This window comes from Stegostoma tigrinum, chromosome 8 (genome assembly GCF_030684315.1).
Source record: "Stegostoma tigrinum isolate sSteTig4 chromosome 8, sSteTig4.hap1, whole genome shotgun sequence".
NCBI classification, from domain to species: domain Eukaryota; kingdom Metazoa; phylum Chordata; class Chondrichthyes; order Orectolobiformes; family Stegostomatidae; genus Stegostoma; species Stegostoma tigrinum.
In genome coordinates this window covers 63,695,997-63,714,423 of record NC_081361.1, presented here as the reverse complement: position 1 = coordinate 63,714,423, position 18,427 = coordinate 63,695,997, and the positions used below count along the sequence as shown (strand labels likewise).

Sequence of the window (18,427 nt, the reverse complement as noted above, 5' to 3'; positions counted from 1 at the left end):
ACAGAAATTAAGCAGTTTTTCAAGAAATTGACAAATAAAAACTGAAAGTAATAATCAGTACGTTGCTAATCAACAATTAAGTCCTGATATATGTTAATGATTATTTTCCCAATGGCTTCATATCGAACAGTAAGAATGCAAGGGATTTACCAGACTGTTTCTTCTCTTTCAGAGCAGTATTTCTGAAAACAACATCTGTATTTCCACTGGAAGTGGCAACTTTGTAAACATTTCACTGTACCCATGAGAGTACATGTGAAAATAAACCCAATTCTAATTCATATCATTCAAAGTACTTGCCTTGGTCAGGTCCATGCCCAGTCGGACCTGAGACAAAAGGTGCATAATGACACTCTTGTGCTCTTCCACAGATTCCCCCTCACCTTCATCATCCCTTTCATCATGCGTGTCAAACAGCTCTGAGAAATAAAACAAGCAGTTGGAAATTATATTTAAAAAGGAGACCAGAGTACCTTTAAATCACCAATTTCACATTTTAAATTTTGATTTTACTAATTAACCTGGTGGAAATCCATACGTTCGTGCATCACTCACAACAGAACTGCTCACAGAAATCAGCAGGCCAAGCAGCATCTCAGGAGCACAAAAGCTGACGTTTCGGGCCTAGACTCTTCATCAGAGAGGGGGATGGGGAGAGGGAGCTGGAATAAATAGGGAGAGAGGGGGAGGCGAGCCGAAGATGGAGAGTAAAGAAGATAGGTGGAGAGAGTATAGGTGGGGAGGAAGGGAGGGGATAGGTCAGTCCAGGGAAGACGGACAGGTCAAGGAGGTGGGATGAGGTTAGTAGGTAGCTGGGGGTGCGGCTTGGGGTGGGAGGAAGGGATGGGTGAGAGGAAGAACCGGTTAGGGAGGCAGAGACAGGTTGGACTGGTTTTGGGATGCAGTGGGTGGGGGGGAAGAGCTGGGCTGGTTGTGTGGTGCAGTGGGGGGAGGGGACGAACTAGGCTGGTTTAGGGATGCAGTAGGGGAAGGGGAGATTTTGAAACTGGTGAAGTCCACATTGATACCATATGGCTGCAGGGTTCCCAGGCGGAATATGAGTTGCTGTTCCTGCAACCTTCGGGTGGCATCATTGTGGCAGTGCAGGAGGCCCATGATGGACATGTCATCTAGAGAATGGGAGGGGGAGTGGAAATGGTTTGCGACTGGGAGGTGCAGTTGTTTGTTGCGAACTGGGCGGAGGTGTTCTGCAAAGCTCAGTTCGCAACAAACAACTGCACCTCCCAGTCGCAAACCATTTCCACTCCCCCTCCCATTCTCTTGATGACATGTCCATCATGGGCCTCCTGCACTGCCACAATGATGCCACCCGAAGGTTGCAGGAACAGCAACTCATATTCCGCCTGGGAACCCTGCAGCCATATGGTATCAATGTGGACTTCACCAGTTTCAAAATCTCCCCTTCCCCTACTGCATCCCTAAACCAGCCTAGTTCGTCCCCTCCCCCCACTGCACCACACAACCAGCCCAGCTCTTCCCCCCCACCCACTGCATCCCAAAACCAGTCCAACCTGTCTCTGCCTCCCTAACCGGTTCTTCCTCTTACCCATCCCTTCCTCCCACCCCAAGCCGCACCCCCAGCTACCTACTAACCTCATCCCACCTCCTTGACCTGTCCGTCTTCCCTGGACTGACCTATCCCCTCCCTACCTCCCCACCTATACTCTCTCCACCTATCTTCTTTACTCTCCATCTTCGGTCCGCCTCCCCCTCTCTTCCTATTTATTCCAGCTCCCTCTCCCCATCCCCCTCTCTGATGAAGGGTCTAGGCCCGAAACGTCAGCTTTTGTGCTCCTGAGATGCTGCTTGGCCTGCTGTGTTCATCCAGCCTCACATTTTATTATCTTGGAATTCTCCAGCATCTGCCGTTCCCATTATCTCTGCTCACAGAAATCAGTAATATTCCTGTCAAATTATTTTCTTAATAGTCCAGTAGTACTCGTGGTGTCCATGAAGAGCCAATTCCAGTGTGAATACTGTTGCAGGAAAGATATCAGTGTGCAGAATGACTTCTCTGCCAAACATTTTGCCAATAAAGTGTACAATCTCACTGTTAGATCAGTCAAAACAGAAATATAAACATTTGGCTTGATTTTGGAATTCATTTGCTAATCTATTTAAATGAAGGTTTGTTTAAGGTTAATTGTGATGAATGATAATGCCCAGCTTGTTACTTTGCGACCAAAAGATCTTTATTATGAAACATTGGAAGCTTTGAGTATGTTATATCGTGTATGAGATCCACACTGCCTCTTGTGAAACTAAATTATCTTTTGTCATGATTTTTAACTGAACTGCTGCTAAGTTACCTTTATAAATTGCTATTTCAACATTTCCTAATAAATTTCATGACAATGATCAGAAGATAGATGCAGCCTACTGCTCGCAATGGCACTGTTTCTACTTTAGTGCTGTTAGCATCACAAACTAAAGCAGTTGTCACCTCAGTCAGTAAATTAAAGTTTTAACGTACAATGTTAAAGTAAAGCAAACAGCAGGCAAAAATACAGTAAATGAGCAGCAAATTTTGGAAGTAACAAACAATTCTTCCTGCTTGGAGTATGTCCTTAAAACTGTCCTGATTGTGATGTTTACTGAAAAAAATTAACATTTTAGTCATGCTAATTCTTTTACAGATGGACTTAGAAAAAGAAGAAATGATTGCATTAATTTCCATAAGATGTGTCCTTTTTGGTCTTCCTAATAAACAGATGTGACACTCATCTATTCAATTCTGAAGACAGGAAGTAAACTAGTTTTAGATATAAAAATATGGAATATGATTTTCCTTCAAAGTATTATAAACAGCACCTCCAAGTAATAAAATTCATTTAGCTAAAGGTCAACAATTAACATTACAGGACCCTTTCAAAGAGTATGTAATTCTCAATTTCAGAAAAGGACACAGTTCAGTCTGGCAGTACCTGTATCATTAGTTCCATTAGACATGGATGAATTCAAAGATTCTGTTGTGTCTGGTCGCTTCAGACTGCCAACTGTGTTGCTGTGAGAGATCACTCCTGGAGATATTGAGCTATAAAAATATTAAAAATGGCATTATCAAATGAAAATTTATTTACGTATTTAGAAGAACTTTCTTATTGTGTGTGGCACTTTAAATAGTGCAGTTATTTCTAATATTTATGATTAAATAATAGTTTCTCTTTCAACGTATTTAGAATTGTCATGTGCTTACAAACTTCACAGTTAATTTTCTCGTCTGCACTCTTTAAAAAAACTAACCCATTTTACTAATCAACCTGTTCAAAGATGTTCAAAGGCACACTACCATTGTGCCACAACAGGGCCCCTTGCCTGCACAATTAACAAGAAAAAGGGAAAGCAAGCACCTGTGGTATGAGATAATTACTACTTGATGCAATATCACATGCAAGGAATGTATTAAAAGGTGATTTACTATTATGTCTTTAATATTATCTTAGTATCATGAAAATCACCTCCAAAAAATCCACAGCATATCTACTGCAGGCAAGAATAGATAAATGTGCAGTTAGGACAGGACAAGCATATGGACCTACAAGGAACAGTGTAGGTTAGATGGGCTTGAGATCGGTATGACAGGTCGGCACAACATCGAGGGCCGAAGGGCCTGTACTGTGCTGTAATGTTCTATGTTCTTTTGCATAATTTCTCATTTTTCATAGAACCAATACAGCACAGAGGGGACCCTTTGGCCCAGCAAGTTAGTACTGCCAAAGTTACTCTAAATCTATTCGAATCACACTTTGCACCACCAGAACCATAATCTTGATTGTTATGACATTTCAAGTGCTCATCCAAGTACTTTTTAAGAAGTCGTGACATCATGTGCCTCAATTACCCTCCCAGATATTGCATTCCAGATCCTCGCCACACTCTGGATAAAAAGATTTTTCCTCTCATCTCCTTCAATCATCTTCAATTATGCCCCACTTGTTACTGACCCTTCAACAAAGGTAAAGAGCTGCCATCTATGCACCCTGTTCCTAATAACCTTACACACCTCTATCAAGTCCACCCGAAACTTTCTCTGCACCAAAGAAAACAAGCCAAGCTAATCCAGCCTCTCTTCATAGCTAAACTACTCCATCCCTGGCAATATCCTGATCAATCTCTTCTGCGACTCTTCTAGTGCAATCACATACTTCCTACCAGAAAGAGTAGAGACCAGAACTGCACATGGCACTCGAACTGCGGCCAAGCTGAAGTCCTGAACAGCTCCAGCATAACTTCCCACTCTTATAATCTTTGCCTCAACTGATTGTGGCAACTGTCCCATCTGCCTCAACTACACGATTAACCTGTCTGGCCACTTGCAGGGAATTGTAGACAAACACCCCAAGGTCATTCATTTGAGCTTCCAGCTGGCCTTCAGTCTATGAGTACTCCCTTGTCTTGCTACTTCTAAAATACAATATCTCACACTTAACAGGGCTAAATTCCCTCAGTCACTTGTCGAGCTACCGGAGCAATCTGTTTATATCCTCCTGTAACCTAAGAACTTCTCCCTTATTTTCAACCACTTAGCTAATCTCTATCATCAGTAAACTTACTTATCATCCCCTCCCCCTGACATTCACATCTATATCGTTCTGTTCGTATCATGAACAGTAAGTACCCAGCACCCATTATCATGGTATGGCAATGGACACTGACCTCCAGTCACACAAACACTCTTCTAACACTGTCCTCTGTCTCGTGCCGCTAAACTAATTGTGATCTAACTTGCCAAGTCAACCTGGATCCCACGTGCTTTTAGCTTTTTCTAAAAAAAAAATCAGTCTCCAATGCAGGATCTTGTCAAAGGCTTTGCTGAAATCCACATGAATTACATCAGCTGCAGCTGCCCTCAGGGTAACAGTTCGTTAGGCATGATGTCTCTCTGACAAAGCCATGCTGTCTACCACTGATCAAACCTTGCCTCTCCAAATAGAGATACATATTTTACTTCAGAATTTTCTCCAGTAGTTTACCTATGACTGAGAGGAGACCCAGTAGTCTGTAATTCCATGTTATATTGTTACCACCCTTCTTGAAAAGTTGAATCACATTAGCGGTCTCCCAGACTGCTAGTTCCTTTCAGTAGCCTCAGCAGATTATTCTTAAATGTGCAATTGGAAGGAAAAGTGTAAGACAACTGGTCTGCATTTTTGTAAAGATAACAAATATCGATGAAGCTTAAATCAACTAATGCAAATTCAATACACATAACATCTATTTTTTAATCTTCTAATTTTTTACATGAGAAATTAAGAATGAGTTGAACAATAACAATAAAGTAAAAAAGGTGCAAAATGCATTTCAAAAAATCCAGAGCATTTAATGAAAATTTAAAGTCTGAAGAATAACTTCTGAAGCAACAGTTCTCAGCTTTTCTGCTCCAAGGTCACCATCTCCTGTGCTTATAAATATCCCATAGCTCTCCTGACAAAATTACTCATTCCATTTATATAAAAAGAAGTTGTACAATTACACATACTATTTTAGTTTGACCACAATGTGAAACTTGTTACTGTTTGCTGTGAAACCATTCTCAACATTTTTGTCAATATTCTAACTTAATATCACATGGTCTCCCCAACCCAATTAACATCCACTTTTTAGAAGTCTACGAATGCATGCAAATGCTAACGTGAAAACAATATTATGATCTGACTCTACATTCTGCCAGTCTCACAAACAAGTTCAATTCCTTTCTTCTCGGCACTCCCCCCGCTTCCCTCACACCTGTCATCATGGAGAGGTGGCAGGTCTACAAAACAGTACCAGATAATGACATCCCTCAGAACCAGCCTCCACTGTGGCGAACTCACTCAGTCAAACTAGCGTGGAGTTGGAGGAACACAGCAGGCCAGGCAGCAGTACAGCAACAGGAAAGTTGACGCCAACTCTCCTGCTCCTCTGATGCTGCCTGGTCTGCTGTGTTCCTCCAGCTCCACATGGTGTTATCTTGGACTCTATCATCTGCAGTTCTTGCTATCTCTCAATTCAACTAGAGTTGCTATATCCACATCTTTAACAGTACCACAATCATTCTGTCATATAATCAAGACATTTCAAAAACACTTCACAGTGAATAATCTTCAGAAAGCAGAGACACTATTTAGATACTCAAACATGGTACAAATTTTGATTTCTCCCCCCACCACCCAACCCCTCCCCAAAGTAAAAAGCAACCAGTTTATGATACAAGTTGTATTTGTATTAACTGTGCTTTTGTGGTCTCTCCACACCATTCTACAGATCCTCTAAACACCACAAAATCTATAGGAAAGTTATACCTGAAAAAGCTATATAACTTACGAACATGATTTTGGAAATAATAGATAATTGTACCATATTTTGTTGTCTCCTGCAAGGGCTGGAGAGTTCCTTGAATGTGGGATGAAGAGACAGAGCGAGTGGCTGACTTTTTGGCAGGAAACAGCCTCAGCATTTTTGCCACATTTTTGCTGCTAGCATTTCTATAATTTCAAAACTACACTTCCTTATAACTACATGCATAAAACTATCATTTTCTTACACAATTAAACTGCAATGAGTCAAATTCAGATCATCAAAAATGTCTTGTGTGGCTAGTTATCAGCCATTCCTGCTGAGAGAACGAGAAATCCAACAGAAGAATGTGCATGATGAGCCAAAGTTCTGGACTGGCAATTCCTGACAGCCAAACTAGAATGTTTGTCATATGACCACACCAACCAACTGAAGTAGTCGACGCTAGACCACAAAGTTACAGGCAAGCCTGCAATGATGGTTGCAAAACAGTCTTGCTGACATCCTGAACAAAAATATACCAAGGATGTACAGATAAATATTTTTACGATGATGAAAGTGGATGGTTTTGCCATCACTTCTGGATGAATTCATAGGACATGGGCACTGCTCTCATGGCCAAAATTTATTGTCCGTCCTCAACTGTCTAGATGGCACATAGGAGTCAAGCACATTGCTATACACTTGGGAGTTACATATAGACCAGGCCAGGTAAGGATGGCAGATTTTCTTTCCTATAGGACATTAATGAACATTTGACAGTGGTTCCATGGTTGCCATTAGGCCAGTTTTTAATTTCAGATTCTATAGAATTTAAATTTCACTGTGTCATGTTACGATTCAAATACATGGCCCCAAAAGATCAGCTGGTGACTCTGGCTCACGTTTACATTATGTGATCGCCCCTCTGTAGGCCACAGCCTCCCCTATCTTTTGCCTGATCACTTTTAGTGTTTACAGCTGAAATGGCTGATGGTACAAAGTGAAGCAAGGGAAGTGTCACTGCTACAGGGTGCAACAACATGAACAGCAGTGAAAAGGTACTGTTGCTGGTGACACTAAAGCTATGCTGTTTCATGAAGGTGAAGACACTACCAAAACTAGCTCGCAAAACCACCTGGATTGACCACCAGCATTTCTGACCTCTGTGCTTCAGGAAAATGAATTAAAATGTCTCAAAAGGTCGATTAAGATTTTCACCTTTCTTTTTATTCATTCCCAGGACATAGGTATCACTGGCTAGTCCAGCATTCATTGGCCATCACTAATTACGCAGAGGACAGTTGAAAGTAACCGCAGTGCAATGTGGTCTGGAGTCACATGTAGGTCAGAGCAGGTAAAGACAGCAGTTTATAATGGACATGAGTAAACCAGATGGGTTTTTCTCCTGACAATTACTGTCATTATCAGACCCCTAATTCCAGATTTGCATTGAATTTAAAATTCCACTATGTGGCAGGATTCAAACATTAACTGGATCTCTAGATTAATAATCTACCAATAATGCTACTAGGCCATCACCTTCCCAAGAAAACAAAGTGTGGAGCTGAATGAACACAGCAGACCAAGCATTATCTTAGGAGCACAAAAGCTGACGTTTCGGGCCTAGACCCTCCATCAGCAAAGGGTCTAGGCCCGAAACGTCAGCTTTTGTGCTCCTATGATGCTGTTTGGTCTGCTGTGTTGATCCAGCTCCACACTTTGTTATCTCAGATTCTCCAGCATCTGCAGTTTCCGTTATCTCTGATACAACCTTCCCAAGATAACCATGAAACAATGTTCAGCCACTCACTCATCCTGTTTCATGAGCTGAATTAGCACAGGCCTTGGTAATATTTTGAGACCTTGGACTGCAAAGTACAACCAAATTTAACTGTAGTAACAACATGACAGACTCCTGCGAAGGCAGCACAGTAAGTGGGAAAAGATAACTGATCATTTTGCAATGTCACTTAGCGCAGAATGTCAGGCTTGTGAAGAAATTGAAAAATAGAGACATATTTCATATTTTACTGCATCCTTGTGTTTTAATTTTTTTTCTTCACATAGAATACAGTTATAAGCAAATCAGTTTATGTAGAGGTTTCCTCAGCTATTGCAAAGCTCTGCTTAGTGTGAAAATATGGCTGGAACTCTGCAATTCAACTTATCGTAATTTTACCGTATTACTGAAAATGTGGTAGATACAGGCTCAATTCATGTTTTCAAAAAGGAAGTAAATATTATCTGAAGGGTAAAAAAAAGTCATCACAGGGCTATGGGAGGAAAGACAGGAGTGGAACTAGTTGAGTAATTTCTCCAGAGAGGTGGTATTGGCATCGTGGACCAAATAGCTTCCTGTGCTATAACCTGATTCTGAGATTCTATAAACTTAATCTGTGAGAGAAATTATTCTTCGTTCATTCAGGACTTTTAGCTACATAAAATCATGCAGATATCCCCAAAAGACTCAAGCATTAGGACTAAGAAATTCTCCAGTTTAATCCAAAATCCTTGTCAATTTAGCCAGTTACTGCCCTAGAATAGACAACTGTTCTGCTGTTTGGAGGTAGGGAGGAGGTAAGAGATTCACTTCTGATTACTCCAGCAAACATTTTTGAAAATGTGAAGAATGGATATTGAGTGAGGAAAGAAACTAGTCAGGTACCGGTGTTAATTCCTTTTCCTGTGGTCAATAAATTGCCCAGCAATTACTGCATGATTACCATATTGGTGTACTGGTATTGTCACTGGACTAGAAATTCAGAGCTCTTGATTATGTGACATGAATTCAAATCCCACTGCAGCAAATGATGAAATTTGAATTTGATTCAAACATTTTGAATTTTAAAAAAAATAACAAATCACCTCAACCTCTCCACCCCTCCCCGCTTCTATCTCCTTCCCAAAATCCACAAACCTGATTACCCTGATCGACCCATTGTCTCCACCTGCACCTGCCCCACCGAACTCATCTCCACCTATCTTGACTCCATATTTTCCCACTTACGTCAGGAACTGCACACCCACGTCCGTGACACCACCCATACCTTCCACCTCCTCCAGAACTTCCAATTCCCCGGTCCCCAACACCTCATCTTTACCACGGACCTCCAGTACCTGTACACCTGCAATCACCATACACATGGCCTAAGGCCCTCTGCTTCTTCCTGTCCCACAGGCCCAAAAACAGTACCCCTCCATCGACACCCTCATCTGCTTAGTTGAACTCATCATCACCCTCAACAACTTCTCTTCCAGGATGTGAGTTTGCTCGCTGAGCTGGAAGGTTAGTTTTCAGACGTTTCGTCACCATTCTAGGTAACATCATCAGTGAGCCTCCGGTGTAGCACTGGTGTTATGTCCTGCTTTCTATTTATCTGGTTAGGTTTCCTTGGGTTGGTGATGTCATTTCCTGTTCTTTTTCTCAGGGGATGGTAGATTGGCTCCAAATCAATGTGTTTGTTGATGGAATTCCGTTTGGAATGCCATGCTTCTAGGAATTCTCGTGCGTGTCTCTGTTTGGCTTGTCCTAGGATGGATGTGTTGTCCCAATCAAAGTGGTGTCCTTCCTCATCTGTATGTAAGGATACTAGTGATAGTGGATCATGTCGTTGTGTGGCTAGTTGATGTTCGTGTATCCTGGTGGCTAGCTTTCTGCCAGTTTGTCCAATGTAGTGTTTGTCACATTTCTTGCAAGGTATTTTGTGAATGACGTTCATTTTGCTTGTTGTCTGTATAGGGTCTTTTAAGTTCATTAGCTGCTGTTTTAGTGTGTTGGTGAGTTTGTGGGCTACCCTGATGCCAAGAGGTCCGAGTAGTCTGGCAGTCATTTCCGAAATGTCTTTGATGTAGGGGAGAGTGGTTATGGTTTCTGGGCCCGTTTTGTCTGTTTGGGTTTGTTGTTGAGGAATCGGCGGACTGTGTTCATAGGGTACCCATTCTTTTTGAATACGCTGTACAGGTGATTTTCCTCTGCTCTGCGTAGTTCCTCTGTGCTGCAGTGGGGGGTGGCTCGTTGGAATAATGTTCTAATGCAGCTTTGTTTGTGGGTGTTGGGATGGTTGCTCCTGTAGTTCAGTATTTGGTCCGTATGTGTTGCTTTCCTGTAGACGCTGGTTTGAAGTTCCCCATTGGCTGTTCGCTCTACTGTGACATCTAGGAATGGCAGTTTGTTGTTGTTTTCCTCCTCTTTTGTGAATGTTATGCCAGTAAAGGGTATTATTGATGGTCTTGAAGGTTTCCTCTAATTTGTTTTGTTTGGTGATGACAAAGGCGTCCTCCACATAGCGGACCCAAAGTTTGGGTTGGATGATTGGCAGAGCTGTTTGTTCGAGTCTCTGCATTACTGCCTCTGTTAAGAACCCTGATATCGGAGATCCCATGGGTGTACCGTTGGTTTGTCTGTAGGTTTTGTTAATGAAAGTGAAGTGGGTGGTGAGGCATAGGTCCACTAGCTTGATGATATTGTCCTTGCTGATGAAGTTGGTGGTGTCTGGTGTATGTGTCTTTGGTTCTTCTAATAGTGTAGGCCGTAATGCAGAGACTCAAACAAACAGCTCTGCCAATCAACATGCAATCTGGTTGAACTACAACAATCATATATCCCTATCTGGTGGGAATGTAAAACAGGGACGACGGCTCAATTATGGCTAACAAGGGAAATCAGGGGTAGTGTTAAAGCCAAAGAGAAGGCATATAAATTGGCCAGAAAAAAAATAACAAACCAGAGGGCTGGCAGAAATTTAAAATTCAGAGTAGAACAGGTTTAAGTCAGAACGGGAAAATAGAATATGAAGTAAGCAAGCTTGTGGAAAACATTAAAACTGACTGCACAAGCTTCCGTAGATATGAGAAGAGAAAAAGACTGTTGAAGACAAATGTAGGTCCCTTGTAGTTAGAATCAGATGAATTCATAACAGACAAAGAGATGGCAGACAGTTGAACAAATACTTTGGATCTGTCTTCATTTAAGGAAGACACAAATAATCTTAAGGAAATGCAGGGGGACAGAGGGTCACACACGGAGGAGGAATTGAAGGAAATCCTTGTTAGTCAAGGAATGACATTGGATAATTGATGGGATTAAAACTTAAATCCCCAGTGCCTGATATTCTGCATCCCAGAATACTTAAGGAAGTGGCCCGAAAAATAGCAGATGCATTGCTGATCATTTTCCAGCATTCTGTAGATTCTGGAAGAGTTCCAATGGACAGTAGGGTAGCTAATGTAAACCTACTCTAAAAACGGAGAGAAAAGGGAGAATTTCAGGCCAGTTAGCTGACATTGGTGGTGGGGCAAATGCTGGAGTCAATTATTAAGAATATAATAACTGAATATTTGGAAAGCGGTGACAGCATGGATTCACTAAAGGAAAATCATGCCTGACAAATCTTCCAGAAATTTTTTGAGGATGTGACCAATAGAGTAGACAAGGTTGAATCAGTGGATGTTGTGCATGAGGACTTTCAAATGACTTTTGACAAGGTCCCACGCAAAAGATTAGCAAGCAAAATTAAAGCTCATGTCATCAGCGATAATGGATTGACATAGATAGAGAACTGGTTGGTGGACAAGGCAAGAGTTGGAATAAATGATAATAAGATGTGAGGCTGGATGAACACAGCAGGCCAAGCAGCATCTCAGGAGCACAAAAGCTGACGTTTCGGGCCTAGACCCTTCATCAGAGGAATAATCACCAGTTGGAATAAATGGGTCCTTTTCAGACTGGCAGGCAGTGATGGGTGGGGTACCAAAGAGTTCAGTGCTGGACATTTGGACAAAGGAATTGAATGCAATATCTCTGAATTTGAATATGACTCTAAGCTGGGAGGCAGTGTGCTGTGAGGAGGTTGCTAAGAGACCACAAGATGAATTGGACAGTCTAGCAGAGCAGGAAAGTATTTTGCAAATGCAACATAATGTGAATAAATACGAGGTTATCCACTTTGGTGGCAAAAACAAGGCAGATTATTATCTGAATGGTGGCAGCTTAGAAAAAGTTGAGGTGCAATGAGACCTTGGTATCATGGTGGAACAGTTGCTGAAGCTTGGCATGATGGTGCAGCAGGCAGTGAGGAAAGCTAATGGCATGCTGGCCTTCATAGTGACAGCATTTGAATATTGGAGTAAGGATGTCTTGCTACAGTTATGCAAGGCCTTGGAAAGGTCACATCTTGAGTATTGTGTGCCGTTTTAGTCTCCTGGTCTGAGGAAGGACATTGCTGCTACTGAGGGTGTCCAGCAAAGTTCACCAGACTGATTCCCAGAATGGCAGGGCTGAGATATGAGGAAAAACTGGATTGACTGGGCTTGGATATCACTGGAATTTAGAAAAATAAGGGGGAATCTCATAGAAACATAACATCCTGATGGGACCGGACAGGCTAAATGTGGGAAAAATGTTCCTGATGTTGGGGAAGTCCAGAACTAGGGGTCACAATTGAAGAAATATGTGTAAGCCATTCAGGACTGAAATGGAGAAGAAATTCTTCACTCAGAGTTGTGAACCTATGGAATTTCCTCCCACAGGAAGCTGCTGGGGCCAGTACATGAGATATGTTCAAGAGGGAGCTGGATGTGGCCCTTGCGGCAAAAAGGATGGGGGTATCGAGTGGAAGTGGGAATGGGATACTGAGATTGCAAGATTAACCATGATCATACTGAATGGTATTGTAGGCTCTTGGAGCCAAATGGCCTACTCCTGTACCTATTTTCTACGTTTCTATGTATCAAACAGTGGAGACAACACGAAACAACTGATAGGTGCAAGAATCCCAGTTGGTGAGAGTACTAGCCAAGTGAGATTCCAGAATGATATTCAGAACATAGAAAATATAAACATTTCCAAAGGACTGCTGTTTGGGCCACTGAAATCTGTTACCAATCAGTGGAGCATCCTTCACCCACTGGAAGGTCTAAAATGGCATGTTTGTATATTGCAAATAGGCTCCTTCCTGAAACAGTTGGGAACTTGGACTGTCCAAGTGACAGCCCTGAAAGAAAAAAAAGTGTGTCATATTAGAAACAAGAAAGGGTAATGAGATGTGCACTGACATTATCATCCCACTATCCCTGTTGTTGATGCTACTGCTTATACTGTAGGGGTAAAAAGGCTGCAATTAAGAACAGAGAAAGATGACCAGTTGGATAAATAATATTCATCCCACTGTAAGCTTTCATTTCAGCATTTACAAATTATGACAGAAAATAAACCAAAAACGGCACTTTGCAAATCCTATTATAATTTGCTTTTCTAACATCACAATGCAGATTCAAACACAAGTAATGATGATTTTACATTAGACTCAGCATTTGGATTGGCACTTTAAAAAAAACACAAGTAGAACCTTTAGAGGTCCTCAGGACACTTCTGCATTTGTACCATCATTGAATCCCATCTTGGAAAGAGGTTCCCCAATTGGGAACCTATCAATTTTACAGGTAAAGTGAGCCTGGCCTTCAGATGGAGATTCACACAGCAAACACTTCATTACCCTACTTAAACAAGCTGCCTCGTCTCAAGTTTCTATGCATTGACAACTTCAATATTTTCTAGATAACAAAAAGTGTGGAGCTAGATGAACACAGCAGGCCAAGCAGCATTTTAGGAGCACAAAAGCTGACAATTCGGACATCGACCCTTCATCAGAAAAGGGGGATGGGGAGAGGGTTCTGAAATAAATAAGAAGAGAGGGGGAGGCGGATCAAAGATGGATAAAGGAGAAGATAGGTGGAGAGGAGAGTATAGGTGGGGAGGTGGGGAGGTGGGGAAGTAGGGAGGGGATAGGTCAGTTCAGGGAGGACAGAGAGGGCAAGGGGGCGGGATGAGGTTAGTAGGTAGGAAATGGAGGTGCGGCTTGGAGGTGGGAGGAGACGATAGGTGAGAGGAAGAACAGGTTCGGGAGGCGGGGACGAGCTGGGTTGGTTTGGTGATGCAGTGGGAGGAGGGGACGAGCTGGGCTGGTTTTGGGATGCAGTGGGGGGGAGGGGAGATTTTGAAGCTTGTAAAATCCACATTGATATCAATTGGGCTGCAGGGTTCGCCAGCAGAATGAGTTGCTGTTCCTGCAACTTTCGGGTGGCATCATTATGGCACTGCAGGAGGCGCAGGATGGACATGTCGTCTCAGGAATGGGAGGGGGAGTTAAAATGGTTCACGACTGGGAGGTGCAGTTGTTTATTGCGAACCGAGCACCAGTGTTCTGCAAAGGGAATCCCAAGCCTCTGCTTCGTTTCCCCAATGTAGAGGTAGCCACAACGGGTACAGGGGATGCAGTATACCACATTGCAGATGTGCAGGTGAACATCTGCTTGATGTGGAAAGTCATCTTGGGGCCTGGGATGGGCGTGAGGGAGGTGGTGTGGGGGCAAGTGTGGCACTTTCCCTGCAACTGCAGGAAGTGCTAAGTGTGGTGGGGTTGGAGGGAAGTGTGGAGCGGACAAGGAAGTCCGGAGAGAGTTGCACCACTGGAAAGCAGACAAGGGTGGGGATGGAAAAACATCTTTGGTGGTGGGGTCGGATTGTAGATGGCAAAAGTTTAAGAGGATGATGCGCTGTATCTGGAGGTTGGTGGGGTGGTATGTGAGGACTAGGGGGATCCTCTTTTGGCGGTGGTTGCAGGGACAGGGTGTGAGGGTTGAGTGGCGGGAAATGCGGGAGACACGGTCGAGGGCGTTCTCGACAATTGCTGGGGGGTAGGGCGGGCAAGTTGCAATTCTTGAAGAACATGGACATCTGGGATGTATGGTAGTGGAATGGGAGGAGGCAAAGGTATTGGGAATAGGGGATGGAATTTTTGTAGGAAGGTGGGTGGGAGGTGGTGTATTCTAGGTAGCTGTGGTTGCATAGAAGGTTGCAGGAATAGCAACTCATATACCGCTTGGGAACCCTGCAGCCCAATGGTATCAATGTGGATTTCACAAGCTTTAAAATCTCCCCTCTCACCAGTGCATCCCAAAACCAGCCCAGCTCATCCCCGCCTCCCTAACCTGTTCTTTGTCTCACCTATCCCCTCCTCCCACCTCAAGCCGCACCTCCATTTCCTACCTAATAACTTCTTTCCGCTCCCTTGACCTGTCCGTCCTCCCTGGACTGACCTATCCCCTCCCTACCTTCCCACCCATACTCTCTTCTTCACCTGTCTTCTCCTCTGTCCATCTTCGATCTGCCTCCCGCTCTCTCCCTCTATTTCAGAACCCTCTCCCCATCCCCCTCTCTGATGAAGGATCTAGGCCTGAAATGTCATCTTTTATGTTCCTAAGATGCTGCTTGGCCTGCTGTGTTCATCCAGCTTCACACTTTGTTATCTCGGATTCTCCAACATCCGCTGTTCCCAGTACCTCTGATCAATATTTCCTAGATCCCGGTTTGCTAACAGACACCCATATACTGCATTCAACATAGGCTTGCAGTTAATTTCATGCATTGCCTATGCGAGTGCTCTTTTTTAACTTCTAGAAATGTTGTGTAAAAGATATTTACTTCAAAGAAGCCACAGGTAGCTCTGATGGCTTATGTACTCAGTTACAGGGAAGATCAGAATTTCTCAAAATGAACACTTCTTTGCATCTCTCCTATTTCCTTCTGCCTCCTGAAGATGCATAATATTGCCTGGGTATGATGAATAAACTTGAGGGGTCATCTGGTGTTCATCTTAGACTAGAGGTAAACCACGGTGTGTCCCAACTGCTGCCCAGACAAAGATCAGCAGAAACCACGATAAAAACCTCGGTCAACATGACATAAAAGCATAGGGACAAGAGGAGGACAGGCCCTCAAACCTTGTTGTCCTTCCAGCTAACATTACTTGCAACACAACTCCATTTATCTTGATACACTGATCTAACAAGTAACGGTTAAAAAGTCCTTCACGGTGGTTATTCCTAAATGGTCCAATTCGATCATGCCCTTGCTCTGGATTTCTCCAAAAGAGGATACTGTTTCTCTATTGCCACTTCACTGGTCCCTGGATAATTTTCAATAACTCAATTAGATTACTCCATAGCATTCTAAAGTTGAGACTACAAACCAATATTTTTCATATGGCTTCATACTTTAATCCTTTAACCATGGCATTATTCTAGTGAAATAGTGTGTTCACTCTTTCAAGGACAATATATCATTTCCGAAGTTTGGTGTCCACTATGTTCGAAGGGTCTGACAAAGGCTGTGCCCAACTGAAGCATCTCCTCATGTTTGTGTTCCATGCCTCTTCATATAAAACCAGTGACCTTTCAACATTAGCATGTTCTCTTTTGGAGAGCTATTAACCCTCACATCCAAATCTCTTTTTCAACAGCTCCTCATCTCTGCCTTATTTATTCAGATTTATCCAAACAAGGATTGCTTCACACTTCTCTATTCGAACTCAAGATATCCAAGACCTGCCATTTGCACCATTTTGTAACTTCCTATTTACACTGACACATTTTGCTTAGCTTAACTTGGTGTCATAATCAAAACTGGGTGGACCTTTCCGACACCTTGCGTGCAAGACTGATTGGGCATTAAGGTTAAATGTATAGGATGGAAAGCTACTGTTTTATCATAGAGCTCTATGCAACAGAATTGACAGTTACCTGAGTACGTGCTCCGACCTTGGATATTTTAAATTTTCTCATTGAAATCACTATCTTATAATTGAGAACATTTTTCAAAATTATGGCCAACATATCTAGATTTTTCTCACATTTCTTTTAATTTATCAGATTCTAGAGGTTCATTTATTTGTTCATCATTGCCATTTTTTGAACTTGTATTAGTGTCCTTGGTGTCTCCCATGGCTTATTCTAGATTCCTTTACTGAGTGTCATCTTGCTTCATCATGAAAACAATATCAAAGTACTCACTTAATAATTCTGCCTTAGTTTCATCAGCATTCATCATTAATAGGCCGATAGTAATCTTTACTATTCTTCCTTGATACACTTATAAAACCTTTTCCTTTAGCTTTGATCTTCCTTGCACATTTTCTTTGTTACCTTTTTGCACCATCGTTGCCTTCTTCAGCTCTTACATCTCACAGAATTTACACTGTTCCTTTGCATGGTGTAAGCTTAATCATTTGTTCACATCTCGTGCCTCATTTGTCGAGCATAGGTAGTTAGCTACAAACATTGAACCTTTGTCTTTTAATAGTACACACAAGTTACACATTGCATGGGAAATTTCTGGAATACTTGCTACTGTTTAACCTTACATTAAGAATTAACCGTTTATTGTTCAGCTCAGTTTACTGTGGTTGAATAGTGTCTCATCCCACTGAGGTTTGCTTTGGGTAACATTTAACATTCAAACATAACAACAAAATCTATCATATTATGGTCACAAGTTGCATGATGATCCATTACTGCAGGTTTCTTAGTTAATTCTGAATGACTACTTAGCAATTATTCTAATAGGGCTCTTCCCCTATTTATTCTGAAACATGTTACTCTAGAGAACTGCAACGTTCAATACCGAGTCACAATTCATATATCTTACAAGATACTGAAAGAAACTCAGGAGTTAAACTGCCACAAGACTCCAGGAAAGCAATTCAAGGTGAGGTCACAAAGTATTAATCACTATGCCAAAGTGGAGGTCATAAGTAAATGAAGCTCATTTATAGTTCACGCTGACAAATGTACTAGTGGTATTATTTTTAAGTGAGAAGTTTTAACAAACAGATCATAGGAAATGTTAATAGCAGGAGCTGTAAGCAAGAAAGGGTCCAGTTTCCACCTTGCTTTTTAGATCAAGAAAAATAAGTCAAATGTTCACTTGACAAAATGCCATCAATACACTAATACACGATAATGGTATACTAATAATGTGGGAAAATGTGAAGCTGCTCACTGGCAAAATAAAGAATATTACTTAAATAGAGAAAAAAATGCAGAATTCTGAAGTGCACAGAGATTAAGGTATTCTCTTGTATGAGTTACAGATGGCTGATATGCAGTTACAGCACATAATCAAGAACTGCAATGAGATTTTGTCTTTTATTACCAGAGGAAATGAAAAGTAAGGATTTTATGCCTCAGTTACACACCTCACTGGTGAGAACCACAGTGCAAATGCTCATTCAGTTTTGGTCTCATTATTTAAGGAGGTTCACAAGATTGATACTTGGAAATAAGCAGGTTCTCTTATGAAGATAGATTGAGC

At 42.1% G+C, this 18,427-nt stretch overlaps 1 protein-coding gene across 8 annotated transcripts in view; it reads right to left on the bottom strand.

Annotated features, from left to right (window-relative positions):
• The window catches only part of osbpl9 (oxysterol binding protein-like 9), a 188,751-nt gene that overhangs the window by 24,979 nt on the left and 145,345 nt on the right, over nucleotides 1–18,427 (bottom strand). For all 8 annotated transcript variants that reach the window (XM_048539058.2, XM_048539063.2, XM_059647940.1 and 5 more), the window contains 2 exons: nucleotides 2,946–3,055; nucleotides 301–419 (listed from right to left, as the gene is read on the bottom strand). In XM_048539058.2, coding sequence (XP_048395015.1) covers nucleotides 301–419; nucleotides 2,946–3,055 — 229 coding nt within the window. The remainder of the gene's footprint in view (nucleotides 1–300; nucleotides 420–2,945; nucleotides 3,056–18,427) is intronic.